This window comes from Choloepus didactylus, chromosome 10 (genome assembly GCF_015220235.1).
Source record: "Choloepus didactylus isolate mChoDid1 chromosome 10, mChoDid1.pri, whole genome shotgun sequence".
NCBI lineage: Eukaryota > Metazoa > Chordata > Mammalia > Pilosa > Megalonychidae > Choloepus > Choloepus didactylus.
This window is the reverse complement of record NC_051316.1, coordinates 52,841,839-52,857,747: the sequence shown is the minus strand read 5'-3', so window position 1 is coordinate 52,857,747 and position 15,909 is coordinate 52,841,839. Positions and strand designations below refer to the sequence as shown.

Genomic DNA, 15,909 nt, shown 5'->3' with positions numbered 1-15,909 from the left:
TCAGAAAAACAAATAAACAGATTAAAGAGCTTCTGTGGTAAATTATTCACCATTATTTAATGATAAATTTGGAATTAAGCTAGATAGTTTTTATACAAAAAAGCCAAAACAGATAAAACAAAAAAAAATGAAAAAGATACATCCATAACAAAGGGAATGAGAAAATTTCTGAAATGATAAAAAAGAAAAGGGCACTGATGAGGTCATTGGAACACCAATATTCAGCGAAAAACCAAACATTTATTACCAGTTCCAAAGTACAAAAAAGAACATGTAAAGATAATAACTTCAATTCCAGAACTGTTAAGAATACCACAAAAGAGTTAAATTACAAACTAATCTCATTTAATTGAGAACAGATGAAAAATCTTAAATAAAATCTTATAAAAGTTACCACACCTAATTTTAAAAACTTTACACTATAATTAACAATGCATCCCAGGAATGGGCTACAGAATAAGCATGAGGAAAGCTACAACATAAATATATTATTAATTATATAAACAGAAAAAAATAATCAAGTAACTAGCTTAATTACTGCTGAAGAGCTCCTGATGAAATTAACATCTACTTCTCAATAAAATTCTGCTTTTTTTAAAATTAAAGAAACTGTGAGTTTACAGACCAATCATGCATAAAATACAGGATTCTCATATACCACCCGGTTATTAATACCTTGCATTGATGTCACACATTTGTTATAATTAATGAATGTACATTTATATAACTGAAAATACTAACCTATTAACAACTAGTTAAAAGGTATGAATAATGAGTGGGGCTTTAAAGTTCAAGGAGAATATATACCTTGGAGTAGGCAAGCATTTCTTTAAAGGACACAAAGATTTATAAACTGGACTAAATTTAAAACTGAATTAAAATTAGGAACTAGTGTTCATAAAAAGACACTGTTAAAGAGAGTAAATAGGAAAGTCATCGAGTAGTACAATATATGCGCAATACTTTAACACATCTCAAATATAAAAATAACTCAACAAATCAATAAGAAAAACATAGGCAAATCAAGACAAAAAGGAACAAAAGATCTGAACTGACACGTCACAAAAGAAGATACAAAATTGACTAATAAATCAAAGAAAAGGTGCTCAATCTCATTAGTCATCAGGCAAATACAAATTAAAACCACAATGCAAAAATGGTTAAATATAAAAATTTGAAAAATATAAAGATTTGAAAATATAAATACAAAGATTTGAAAAAGATTTGGGAGAACTGGAACTCTCATCCTACTGGTGGGTATGTAAATCGTATAATTACTTAAGACAATTGTTTTGTAGCATCTACCTGAAGCTGAAAATAAGCATACCCTAAGACTGAGCTTAGATTCAAAAAGAAATTTGTACACATTTGCACCAAAAGCCTGTACAAGAATATTCTTAGTACCATTATTTCCAATAGCTAAAATCTGGAAACAACCAAAAAGTTAAACTGTAGTATAGACTGTGGTATATTAATAAAATGGAATACTAAAACAAAGCAATGAAAATCAACAAACTACTTGCCACCACCACAAAGATGAATCTCACAAGCACAATACAAAGCTAAAGAAGCCAGACAGAAAAAAGTATACATTATATGCTTCCATTTATATAAATTATGGTTAATGTTTTTAAAACCTCACCTGAGGTATTAAATGTCATGCTAATGTTTATCTCATGTCTAGGAGGAAATAGTGTGACTGGGAGTAAGCATGAGGAGGGTCATGCTCTATTTCTTGACATGAATAATGGTATGTGAGTATGCAGCTTTAAACACGGCAGAACCTCCTGGCAGCCTTGCTGGCCCATCTCCCACTCCTCAGTGTGGTATGAAACCAGCGTGTGCTCCCACTGTGGGTCCCTGGCCTGGTGCCAGAGGCAGTAGAGTAACCCATATGCACATTTTGGGGTACCCACATACCAGTGCCAATCTATGGGGTGCCAGCTTAAAAGACTGAACCAGGAAACTTGTGCTCAGGCTCAGCCTCCCAACACTAGCCCTGGAGGCAGAAGCAGCATAATTATGGACAGTTAAAACAGAGTTTAAAAAACAAACAAACAAACAGAAAAAACCATTAAGTCTAAGCAGCCTAAGGCAAAGGAATACCCGCTTTAAGTAATACAATAGAGCGCCCCAAAGAAGGAGAAAGCCTAGAAAATGAAGGGGTCATTTGAATTCCTGTAAACTAGTGAATTCCCAAGGCCACAGGCAAGCACAAGCCTAGAACAAGAAGCAGGCTGAGAAAAGACTGAGAGGACTGGGCACTCGGCATTCACCTAGGGCTGTGTTCTTAATAGGAGGGCTAAACTCTGAAGGAGAACCCAGACCCAAAGAGCTAAACTGCAAAGACTGTGAAAGGTGTTTTTTGTGTTGGTTGGCTTGTTTGTGTTAGCTCCTGGCATTCAAGGAACTCTCTCTTGCATCACTAGCCCTATACAAACTTAAGTAAGGAACAGGCAGCTCAGGGACTAAAATCCACAGTTAACACTTTAAAATATTAAAATGTACAGAATGCAACAAAAGATTACAAGACAAACAAACAAACAAACAAACAAACAAAAAAACAGGAAATGCTGGCCCATCAAAAGAAACAAGATAAAAACCCAGAAACCATCAATATACTCAAGGAAATAAAGGAACACACAGAGAAAGGACTGAAGGATATCAGAAAAACAATGAATGAACAATATAAGAATCTCAATAAAGAGACAGAAATTTTATAAAGAATGAAACAGAAATACAGGAGTAGAAGACCACAATAACTGAAACAAAAAACTCCCTAGATGGTTCCAACAGAAGATCTGAACTGGCTAAAGAATATCAGTAAATTCAAAGACAACACAATTGAAATGATTCAGACTGAGAAGCAGAAAGGAAAAAGAATCAAAAAAGGAAATAGAGCCCAAGAGACCTGGGGGCCACCATCAAGCATACCAATATATGCATTATGGAAGTTTCAGAACAATAGAGAAAGGGGCAGAGGAATACGTAAAGAAATAATGGCAGAAAACTCCCCAATTTAATGAAACATATGAATATACACAATGAAAAATGAAACACAATGAATTCCAAGCACAATAAGCTCAAGGAGAACCATGCACAGTCATATAGTAGTCAACCTGCTGAATGCCAAGGACAGAGTTTTCAAAGCTGCAAATGAAAAGCAACAGGTTATGAGCAAGAGAGGACCAATAAGATTAAGTGCCAATTTCTTATCACAAACCATGGGGGCAAGGAGACAGTGTGACAAAATATTTAAAGTTCTGAAAGAAAACAAGTGTCAACCAAGACCTTTGTATCCAGAGAGACTGCCTTTCAAAAATGAGGATGAAATTAAGACAGTCCCAGACAACAAAGGCTGAGGAAGTTTTGCCACTGCTCCACAACGAGCAATGCTAAAGGGAGTTCTTCAGACTGAAAGGAAAGGATACTAGACAATGTATCAAGTGGCATAAAGAAATAAAGACCTCCAATAAAGGTAAGCAAGAGTAATTATAAATGCCAGTAATACTGTATTGTATTTTTTTGTTTGTAGCTCCATTTTTACTCCTTACAGGTGCTAAAAAGTAAATGCATAAGAAGTAATGGTAAATCTCTGGTTCTGGACACACAAACTATGAAGATACAAATTTTTTAACATAAGTTACAAAAAAAAAAAGGTGAGAGTCAGAGAAGTAGAGAACAGTGTACAGGCCTACCTCAGAGATATTGCAGGTTCATTTCCAGACCACTGCAATAAAATGAATATTGCAATAAAGTGAGCCACACGAATTTTTTGATTTCCCAGTGCATATAAAAGTATGTTTACACTGTACTGCAGTCTATTAAGGGTGCAATACCATTATGTCTGAAAAAAAACAAAGTACATATCCGTGATGGTTAGGTTCATGTGTCATCTTGCCCAGGTGATGGTGTCCATTTATTTGGTGAAATAAGCACTGATCTGAATATTACTGTAAAGACATGTTGTGGACTTAAATCATCAGTAAGTTGACTGCATCTATGGCTGATTACATCTACAATCAACTGACGAGTTTGCTTTAACAATGAGAGACATCTCATCCAATCAGTTGTAGGCTTTAAAAGGAGAAGTGATGATTTCAGCTGTCAGAAAAGAGAATTTCCATCTCTTTTTCTTTAGCCAGCTTCTCCTGGGGAAATCCATCAAAAACCTTCCTCAAAGTTCCCAGTTTGCAGCCTGTTCTATGGAATTTGGACTTGTGCATACCCACAGTCACATGAGACAATTTTTATAAAAATCTCATAATATTTACAGATATCTCTTGTTGGTTCTGTTTCTGTAGAGAATATTGACTAATACAATACATTAATTAAAATGTGACACAGAGATATAGGGTGAGCACATGTTGCTGGACAAATGGCACTGACAGACTTCTCAATGTCAAGTTGCCACAAACCTTCAATTTTTAAAAAATGCAGTATCTGCAAAGCACAATAAAACAAGGTATGCCTGTATGTGTATGCTATTGAAGTCAAGTTGGTATCAAATCAAACATGATTTTTATAGATTTAGAATGTTACATTTTAACTCCATGTTAACCACAAAGAAAATATCTAAATAGGACTTCAGAAGGAAATGAGAAGGAAGTCAAAATGATACAATACAAAAAAAAAACAAAAACAAAAACAAATAAATATGAAAGTAGGTATTAATGGAAGAATTGAGGGTCAAAAAAGGTATAAGATTTACCAAGACCAACTTGCAAAATGGCAAAAGAAAGTTCTGCATTATCAGTAGTTATTTTAAATGTAAATAGATTAAACTCTCCAGCTAAAAGGCAAGAAATCGACAAAACGGATAAAAGAAGCGTGACCCAAATATATGCTGCATACTAGGGACTCATATTAAATTCCAAGACATAAGTAGGATGTTGAAAATGAACAGATGGAAAAATACGTGATGCAAATAGTAACCAAAAGAGAGCTAGAGTACCTGTACTAATATTAGATAAAATAGACTTTAAGTCAAAATCTGTTACAAAGGATAAAGAAAGTCACTATATACTGCTAAAGATGTCAGTTTAACAAGAAGAAACAATTATAAATATATATACACCTAATACCAGAGTCCCCAAATATATGAGCAAATATTGACAGATATGAAGGGAGAAATAGGCTGTTCTACATTAATAGTAGGAGACTTCAATAAACCATTTTCAATATTGGACAAGAACACCTACAGAAGATCAATAAGGAAAAAGAAGACTTGAATGATACTATAAACCAACTAGACCTAACAGACATACATAGAACACTTCACCCAAAAGCAGAAGAATACACATTCTTTTATAGTGCAGACAGACATTCTCCAGGATAAACCACGTTACACCACAAATTGAGTCTGAATAAATTTAAAAGTATTGAAATCATATAGTGTATCTTCTCTGACCACAACGGAATGAAGCTAGAAATCAAAAACAGAGAAAACTGGAAAATTCACTGATACGTGGAAATTAAACAACACACTCTTAATGGGTCAAGGAAGAAAGCACAAAGGAAACTAGGAAATATTCTGAAGTGAATGAAAATGAAAACACAGCATACCAAAACATACAAGACACAGCAAAGGCAGTGACAAGAGGGAAATTTATAGCTGCTGATATTAAAAGAAGAAAGATCTCAAATCAGACTTAAACTCACAACTGAAGCACCTAGAAAAATTAAAGCAAACTAACCCCTAAGCAAACAGAAGGAAGGAAATAACCAAGATTAGGGCAGAGCTAAACGAAATAGAGATGAAGTGGATTTATCCAAGATATACAGGATGGTTCAACATCAGAAAATCAATTAAAATAATATAGCACCTTAATAGAATGAAGGAAACAAAACACATGATCATCTCAGTTGATGCAGAAAAGGCATTTGACAAAATTCAATGTCCGTAGTTGCTAAAACACTAAGAAAACTAGGAATAGAAGGAAAATTCCCCAACATTATAAAAGACTTATATGAAAAACCCACAGCTAATATATATACTCAATGGTGAAAGACTGAAAGCTTCCCCCGTAAGACCAGGAACAAGACAAGGATACCCACTGTCAGCACAATTATTCAATATTGTACTAGAAGTTCTAACCAGAGCAGATAAAGATTTCCTTTCCAGATTGGAAAGGAAGATGTAAACCTTTCCCTAGATGCATATGACATGATCCTATACATAGAAAACCCTGAAATAAAAGCTCCTAGAGCTAATAAATGAATCCAGCAAAGTGACAGGGTACAGCAAAGTAACAGGGTACAAGATCAACAAATGAAAATCAGTAGTGGTTCTATACACTAATAATGAACAATCTGAAGAGGAAGTCAGAAAATAAATTACATTTATACTAGCAACAAAAAGAATCAAAACATCTAGGAATAAATCTATCCAAAATGTTAATGACTTGTACAGAAAAACTATAAGACATTGTTAAAAGAAATCAAAGAAAACCTAAATAACTGGAAGGACAATCTGTTTTCATGGATTGGAAGAATTAAACATAGTTAAGATGTCAATTCTACCCAGAGCAATTTACAGATTCAAGGTAATCCCAATCAAAATTACAACAGCCTTCCTTACAGAAATGAAAAAGCCAATCATCAAATTTGTATGGAAGGATAAAGGCACCCAAATAACCAAAACCATCTGGAAAAACAAGAATGAAGTTGAAGGACTCACATTTCCTATTTTTAAACTCATTACAGAGCTGACGTCATCAACACAGCAACATAAACAGCTACTGAAAACTTTTCTCCAGAGACTCAACAACAAAAGGACAATTCTGAATTGTTTGAAACTCTGTAGGAGGATATAGACTGGAGAAGGACCCTGAAGATGCCGAACAGAAGAGAGAGAAGAAATATCAGGTAGGAATCTTCTGTCCCGGGGCACCCGGTCCTCTCCCCTCCCCCTCACTAGGTCTCCCATGTGGGAAAGGCACAGAATCAGCAGATGGGACTGTTCCCACCAGGGACACAGATTTAAAAATCTCTCACAGTAGTGAGACATACCCCCACCATTTGATGATCCGAGGGACAGGAGAGGACATTTTAAGGCCCAGGTCAGTGGGGGACAAAGAGACTGAGAAAACAAGTGGACTGTGTTTCCAGCCCTGGGTCTGAAAGCCCTTTCCCCACCCTTGAAGGAAGCAGCAGCCAGTGGTCATTTTCTTGACTTGGGGATGGATGGAGTACTGAGTCAGTTGAGGAACTACTTTGCCACAGGTGGAGCCCCACATCAAGCCAGATTTTGGCTGGCAAAGTGAAGGCACAGGAATCCTGCAGTTTCAGCTCACCTGTGTAGATGCAGCCTCTGAGGACTGTTAAGTTACTGAACAGTGTCATCTGCTGGATAGTCCAGAAGGTGCAAGGGAATTGAAACACTTAAAAAGATGCTCCAGAACCTTTCTTAGGACCACAGGAGCTGGTCTACACACTCAGTACGGAAACCCAGTCCTGTTTTGGCTGAGAAATATGGAAGACCCAACTGTTAAAGCAGGGCTCTAAAACAGAGCCAGGTCTTGCTGGCTGGTGGAAAACAGCACCACTGGAAGCCAACATATTTGTATTACCACATACAATGAACTTGCTGGGGTGCTCAGTGCCTTCCTCCCATCCCTGTGGGCGGCAACGGTGGGTGCCTGATTTTTGGGGGGCAGAGCCCATATGAAAACTGGCAAGTGACAGAAACAAAGAAAAGACAGAGATCAAAGACAACCAACAAGAAAACCCTAGGCAAAAGAGAGAAAATGACCTCCGGAATAAACTAATCAAGAAAATCAGATACCTAGGCAGCAAAAAAGTCACGAGCCACACCAGGAAACATGAAGATATGGCCCAGTCAAAGGAACAAACTTAACATCTCAATTGAGAGTCAGGAGTTGAAACAACTAATTAAAGATGTTCAAACAAGTCTTCTAAATCAAATCAACAAGTTGAAAGAAAATGTGACAAAAGAGATGAAGGATATAAAGAAGACACCGGGTAACCATATGGAAGAATTCGTAATCTTGAAAAAACAAATGGCAGAACTTATGGGAACAAAAGACACAACAGAAGAGATGAAAAACACTATGGAGACATACAACAGCAGACTTGGAGAGGCAGAAGAAAGCATTACTGAACTAGAGGGTAGGACATCTGAAATCCTACACACAAAAGAACAGATAGGGAAAAAAACAGAATAATATAAACAGAGTCTCAGGGAACCAAATGACACATGAAGTGCATGGATATACGTGTTATAGGTGTCCCAGAAGGAGAAGAGAAGGGAAAAGGGCAGAAAGAATAATAGAGGAATAATCAATGAAAATTTCGCAACTGTTATAAAAGACATAAAATTACAGGTCCAAGAAGTACAGTGTTCACCAAACAGAACTGATCCAAACAGACCTACTCCAAGACACTTATTAATCAGATTGTCAAATGTCAAAGACACAGAGAGAATTCTGAAAGCAGCAAGAGAAAAGCAGTCCGTCACATACAAGGGAAGCTCGATAAGACTAAGTGCAGATATTTGAACAGAAACCATGGAGGCGAGAAGGCAGTAGTATGAGATATTCAAGATACTGAAAGAGAAAAACTGCCAACCAAGAATCCTATATCGAGCAAAACTATCCTTCAAAAATGAGGGATATGAATTGTAATGGCTATCTCCAAGCTCTGAGATGCTGATCCCCTTGTGTATGGCCTGATTGGTCTCTGGAATGTTGGGTGTCTGTGTGACACCGGAAACTCAGAGCTAGAGCTCGGCAGATATGAATGTCAATATTAGCTCACATAGCAACTGTTAAAAAAAAAAAACAAAACGGAAAAAGAGCCCAGATTTCAATCAAATCAGGCCAAAGGGTAAAGGTCAATACTGACTGTATTTTAAAACTTCAACTTCCATGTGAGACCAAGGGAAGAGATGTTTATTTGGTGCAGGATCTATATTTTCTAAACAATGTAACTTCTATAGACAGTTTGTTCAAATACCATAATTACATGGAACTCTGAATAGGAAGTGAGATCTGGTAGGTTTGTGTAAGTTAGTGTGAAATAGTGAAACATCCCAAAATAATATGGGCAAAGAATAAAAATATATATGCAGGGGCCCCCCTGAGGAGCTGGGGGAAAATGCAGAAGTGTTGGACTTCCTCACATGGATTGTTGCTGATGTTCTCACAAACATTGAGGACTGATGGTTTGGTATGCCGAGCACTCTATCTTACGGCTTGCCTTTATAAAGCTCGTTACTGCAAAGGAGAGGCTAAACTTGCATATAATTGTGCCAGAGTCTCCCCCTGAGTAACTCTGTGTAGCTCAGATGTGGCCCTCTCTCTCTAGTTAAGCCACCTCTGCAGGTGAACTCACTGCCCTCCCCACTATGTGGGATGTGACTCCCAGGGGTGTGAATCCCACTGGCAATGCGGAAAATGACTCCTGGAGATGAGCCTGGACTCAGCACTGTTGGGACTGAGAGCATCTTCTTGACCAAAAGGAGGAAGAGAGATGAAAGAAAATAAGGTTCCAGTGGCTGAAAAATTTCAAATGGAGTCGATCACTCTGGAGGGTATTCCTATGTACTATATAGATACCACCTTTTAGTCTTTAGTGTGTTGGAATGGCTAGAGGGAAATACCTGAAGCTGTCAAACTGCAACGCAATGACCTTGATTCTTGAAGACAATTGTATAATTATGTAGATTGCACAGTGTGACTTTGTGACCCTGAAAACCTTGTAGCTTGCACTCCCTTTATCTAGTATATGGACAGATGAGTGGAAAAAATGGGGACAAAAATTAGATGAATAGGGTGGGATGGAAGGGATGGAAAGATTTAGGTGTTCTTTTTTGCTTTTATTTTTATTTTGGAGTAAGGAAAAGGTTCAAAAATTGATTTTGGTGATGAACATACAACTGTATGATGGTGCTCTGAATAACTGTATACTGTGGATGACTGTAGGGTTTGTGAATATATCTCAATTAAACTGTATTTTAAAAAAGTAAATGAACAATGGGGGGGAAGAGGGGAAGGGGATGTTTTGGATATTCTTTTTTATTTTAATTTTCATTTTATTTTTTGGAGTAATGAAAATGTTCAAAGTTTGACTGTGGTGATGAAAGCACAAGTATATGACGATACTGTGAACAACTGTACACTTTGAATGACTGTATGTTAAATGATTATGTCTCAAAAAAATTGCATTAAAAATAATAATAGAGGAGGATAAGGGGTATGGGATGCATTGGGTTTTCTTTTTTATTCTTATTTCTTTTTTTGGAATAATGAAAATGTTCTAAAATTTATCACGCTGATGTATGCACAACTAAGTGAGGATACTGTGAGCCAGTGATTGAATATTTTGGATGGTTTATATGGTGTATGAATATAGCTCAATAAAATTGCATTAAGATGGAAAGAAACTAAAATAAAAAATCAAGCAATGTAATCCACCATATTAACAAACTAAAGAGGGAAAATCAACTGAAAAAGCACTGGACAAAACTCAACACCCATTCATGATAATAAAACACTCAGAAAAATAGGAATAGAAGGGAAATTCCTCAAAACAAAACCAAAAGCATCTACCAAAAAACATACTTAATTGTAAAAGACTAGCACTATACTTAGAGGAGAAAGACCAAATGCTTCTACCCTAAAATATATAACAAGGCAAGGAGGGCAGGTTCCTAATTTAAAAGACACTATTCAAGCTACGTTTATCATTGTACATTGATCTGGTCCTCCTTGTTTCCAGTAGTCTGTCAACAATTCTGAGTTCCAGACCACGCTGGAATAAAATGTAGGTACTTCTCCTTCCAGAAAATCCAATTTATGAACAGCCTGATTAACACGAGTTTACCAAAAGATGCTTTACCTATCAAAGGACATCTCTACAGTGTGTTTCCTTAGCAGAATTTAAAGGATTCTTTTGATGCAACTCCACTCACCCCTCCTTTTTCAGAATCTCATCTGTTTAAGCCATTGTGTAGCACTCTGATGGAACCAAATAACTTCACTCTAATTTCACAGAATACCCTGAGGCTTAGTCATATGACCTGCTCAGGATCTTGGGTAGCAGCATTTCAATCTCCTAACTCCTAAACCAGTGCTCTTGCCCAGGTCCACCATTTCTGCTTTTCCCACTTCATTCTGGTGGAATTCTGCATTTGGTCCTCAACTTACACATAAATTATTGTATCAACCAAAACCTGCAAGACATAGCCCTCTTAAAATCCAGAGACAGAGGCATTCTGAGCAGCTCCTTTACAATACTGACAACCAACACCCAACACCATCATCAGTTAGTGGGGAAAAAACAGACCTCCAGACAGGAGCTGACTGCATTCTCTTTCCAGCTCTGTCAACTGACTGGATGGTCAACATCACCAGCTACCTTGCCTAATTATGGCTTGGCTTTTACCCTCAGCAAAACAGCAGCAAAAATACTTACTCTTCCTTACTGACAGGATGAGTTTAATAAGACAACATAATTGTTCACGCTCCTCAAGCGTGAAGCATAAATTAGACATGTGACTGTATCATTATAAAAATCATTTTGAGGAATGGATCATCTTTCTTTGGGGTGTAAATTCTCATTACTTACAATCCCTCTGCACTAAAAGGAGGCAGTTTTATTTAAGAGATTAATGGATTTGCCTGAATTTGGGGTTTGAACTGCATCTTATCACCTTCTGAATCCTTAGGCACTTTTCTCGGTACCACATACTGCTATTCCCAACCATTAGGGATACAGTGAAAAGAAAAAGCTTAAAAATTAAGTCCATTAGACCAGGGTTTCTCAACTTTTAGTATTACTGACATCTTGGGTAGGATAATTCTTTATTGTGGGGGGCTATCCTCTGCCTTGGAGGATGTTTAGCAGCATCCCTGGGCTCTACCCACTAGATGCCAGTAGCATCTACCAGTTGTGGCAACCAAAAATGTCTGCAGACATTGCCAAATGTCTCATGAGGGGCAAAATCATCCCCTAGTTGAGAACCACTGCATTACACACTCAACACACAGGAACTGCGAAACCATCACCTAAAAGAAAACCTTTAGACTAAAAAGGGAAGACAAAGAGAAAGCGTAATTCTCTTTAAATATCTGAAGAGTTTCCATATAGAAGCAAGAACAAATTTTCAGATGCTAGAGAGCAGAACTACAACCAATGTGTAGAAGCTACATAATAATAAAACCAGCTAACATCTAATTTTCCTATGTGCCAGGCAATGTCAGAGCACTTCCAAGTGCTCTTTCATTTGATCCTTACAATAATCCTATGAGGTAGGTAGTACTGGCCCCATTTTACAGATGAGAAATTGAAACTCAAAATGGTAAAGAATTTGACCAAGGTCCAAAAGCTATTAGTAAAAGGCAGCTCCTGGACTCAAATCCAGGTCTAACTCTGAGTTCAAGCTCTTAACTACCAAGCTACTACGACCATGACAAATTAAGGATTTTACCTCAACAAAATAAACAACTTTTTCTTTCACCAACTGAACTGTTTCTTTCACCAACAATGATTCTCACAGCAATCATCTCAATCAGATCTGTCCAGATCAGAGGCAGATCCAGAAAGTCTTCCTTCATAACCTCCAGGAAGTCTCTGCAACAGTTAGTTCTTCCTACCTCAAGTTACTCAACCTACTCACTCAAGCTCTTCCTAGATAGCAAGCTTCTTTAGATTGAGGGCAACCAACTTCTCACTTTTACATACACACACTCCCACCCAAAGCCTTGCACGTTATTGGGGCTCAATGAACCTTTTCTGAATGAATAACTGTGCCTGAGGCAGAAGGCCTCCCATACCCTCAACCCCCCTCCAAAGCCCATACCATGAGGGATATTTAAGCAAAGACCTTCGGGAAATGGGATTCTTGCATTTGAGCTGAAGATTTTATCAGATATGCTTTGAGTGTTTTTCCAACTCTCAGAATCTAAATCAGGAAGAGGCAGAAAGGGATAGATAACTGGCAACACAACACTGCCTACATCTTAAACCAAGCTACCAAGAACTCACTTGACTATGATACAAATCATGTCTCTGAGATTACATGCATTTATTCACATATGTGCATATATATACATATATGTGCCCTTATACACATGTGTATACATATACTTGTCTATGAATGTCTGTATATATGGTACATTTATCTCTGTTTCCTATTCTATAAGAAATTAAACAAACACCTACAAGGTTTCTGAGGGCTAGAAGCAAGCACAAAACGGTCTAAATGAGAGGTCTCTTTTTTTCCTGGTATATTAATGAAGTGAAGCAAATAATGCTCTACACTACCGCATAAAATACCAGCAGCACACACACCGACCAGTACTATGTCTACCGGGTAACAGTCTTGCCTCCTTTCAAGCAAATGCCCAGTGGCCAAGACCCATTCTTGGAAGAAATGGGAGCTTGTGTGTGCAGCAGTGAGGAGATGCTCACAAACAGAAGGGAAGAGAGAAGCATCCTTTGGGACATTAAATTAGTCTGACGCCACCTGTCAAGGAACAAACACTATATTTGCTGGAAATCCTAGGTCGCCATACTATAGCACTTTAATTCACATAAGAAAAAAGCTATGCCCAGTTGTCACAGAAAGTCCGTCTTCTTATATCCAGCTAGGCGCAAGTTTTCTGGGTTAATCTAGGGATGAGGTGGAGAGTTGACAGAGAATGCTACAGTGTAGAGCCATTAAGGAATTGCTTTGCCCAAGGGGCAGACTCAAAATAAGAGCAACGGATTTTGTTTATGGGAAGGGCACCTGGCACAAACCATCCCAGCAATCTCTCCTTAATTTCCACAGTGTTTCTGAACAGTAGAGGAAGGGCAGGGACCATGTACCAACACACACGTCTTTCCTCACTGGGTTCGTCACCACAGCAGGTAGGGTCTTCTGATTCTTTCCTTTCTAACCTTCTATCTCCATCAATGACATGGCATTTTTCCCCCTTATGTACAATCAATCACCATTCAAGAGAGGCAGAAATGGAGCTGTCCAGAAAATGCACTCATGTAGATGACGAAATGGGCTGGCCCCCTAATATGGAGCCAATACAAAATTAAACACATCAACACGACCCTTGAAGCCACCAAGACCAACCACAAATCTCCTTCAATCAGCAGACAGGTTTCGGCTTTCTTTAACCGAGTCTCACAATTTGGAATAACCAGAGAGAAGCTTTCAAACTAATGTGCCTTATTTCAAGCGACCGTTGATGTTGTACCTTCAAACCGAGTCTACTTTTGACATATTTACCTTTGTACGGCAAAAAGCAGGCTCGGAAACCTGTAGTTTAAGCGCTTGCCACTAATCCTCTTCTGAAGTCAAGGAAACTGGGGCCCATGACACTAAAATTTATCTCAAAGCTCCTGTTTTAGGCACATCAAATCACAGTCACGATTGAAAACAAACCCACTTTTTTTAAAAAAAACTGCTTAATCCACACCCAAGGGGAAGGGCGAGGGCAGCAGAGAAATCATGGCAACAGGGACAGCGGGTGTCCAAAGGGGCAGCCGCTTCAGAAACCTGATTTTGGGACAGGGCAGGAAACCAAACAGTGGTACTTTTCTCTGCAAATCTCTTTCCATCTTTACATCGGCTCCTTCACCACATTTTGGTTCAACCGTTTTTCTCCTTTGGGAGATTTATGGAGAGAGCAAGAGAGACTGAAAGGAAGTGAGGGGGCGATGCCTGGGAATTGTTGCAACACGTAATGCTAGAAAACGTGTGGCTGTTTACTACCCGCACCCCAGAGACGCCAAGCATGCAGCGCGCGGCTGAGCGCTTCAGCCCTCCGGGCCCGACCCCGCCTCCCCTCTGCCACCCGCATGTTCGGGTGTGGGGTGGGCGCGACGCGCCACCTGCCCTGCCCCACGCGCCCGAGGGACCCTCGAGGCCCCCAGCGTGGCAGCCCCCACGGTATCAGCCCCGTCTCCCCTCAGCCCCGCGCCCACCCGCCCCAAGTTACCTCGAAGGCCCGGGTTGTCGTCTCTGGCCCGAATCTTTCGAATCTTGACAGGGCGCCCACTCAGAGTAGAGAGAACCAAACGCTGGCGCAAGTAGTTGCAGCCCGCGTAGCTGAGGGAGTGCGCCTGGGTCGCCATGTGCGCGCCCTCCGCAGAAGACCGAGCGGCCGTGGAGCGGCGGCTTCGGGCCGGCGCCGAGGTCGCGGCCCCTGTGGTGACGGCAAACAGCGGCAGTGGTGGCTCTAACTCTGTCCCGCAACCCTGCAGCCCCCGGTGTGTCCACGTGGTTTGGAACAGGAAGACGGAGACACTAGACACCGGGTCAGAGGGGAGCGGGGAGGAGCCCTGGGCAGCCTCCCAGTCTCCCCGCCCGCCTGGGGGCGGCCCGCGTGCCGGGCCGCACAGCTACTGGCCCGCTCAGGAGCAGTGTGCCTGTGCCGCGCCGCAATTGGCCAGCCTTGGAGCTGGGCGGTGCCCGGGCCACGCCGCCATTGGCTCACACTGCAGCTGGGCGGCTCCGGAGCCCCGGCAACAGCGCGCGGCGGGAGGGAACGCGGAGGGCCGCGTGGGATCCCAAGCAAGAGTGCTCTCATTCGGGGTGTCTCCGCGGGGTCTTCCCGGGTATGGAGGCGAGAGTTGGCGGCAGACTAGTGTTGGGTGACTACTATGTGCCGGGAATTTAGCATCAATACTTTTGGCGACCCCAGGAGTGAGGCCGGTATTCTTTCACCCCCCACCCCCCCACCTCCCTCAGCCTTTTTCTTAATAGATGAGAAAACAGGTTGGCGCGCTTACCTTGCAGTCACCGTGGTGAGCGCGCTGTGGGCGCCATCCCCTCATTCCCCGCTGTAATCCTGCGAGCTGGTGCCATTCCCGTCTTACATACAGGGAATGACTAGAGGAACACTGCAAAGCTGGCAGTGGCAGCCTGCACCGGGACACGGGTTTTCT

The 15,909-nt window shown here is 40.1% G+C and overlaps 1 protein-coding gene across 2 annotated transcripts in view; it reads right to left on the bottom strand.

Annotated features, from left to right (window-relative positions):
* Positions 1-15,258, bottom strand: part of RCL1 (RNA terminal phosphate cyclase like 1) — a 67,981-nt gene extending 52,723 nt beyond the window's left edge. Inside the window, exon 1 of one of the 2 annotated variants that reach the window (XR_005210700.1) lies at positions 14,961-15,258. Coding sequence is in view for 1 of the 2 variants with exons in the window: in XM_037797936.1 (XP_037653864.1) it covers positions 14,961-15,096 (136 nt within the window). In the remaining variant the exon portion in view is untranslated. The remainder of the gene's footprint in view (positions 1-14,960) is intronic. The other variant, XM_037797936.1, reaches the window with a different exon arrangement.
* Between the last annotated feature and the right edge of the window lie 651 nt (positions 15,259-15,909).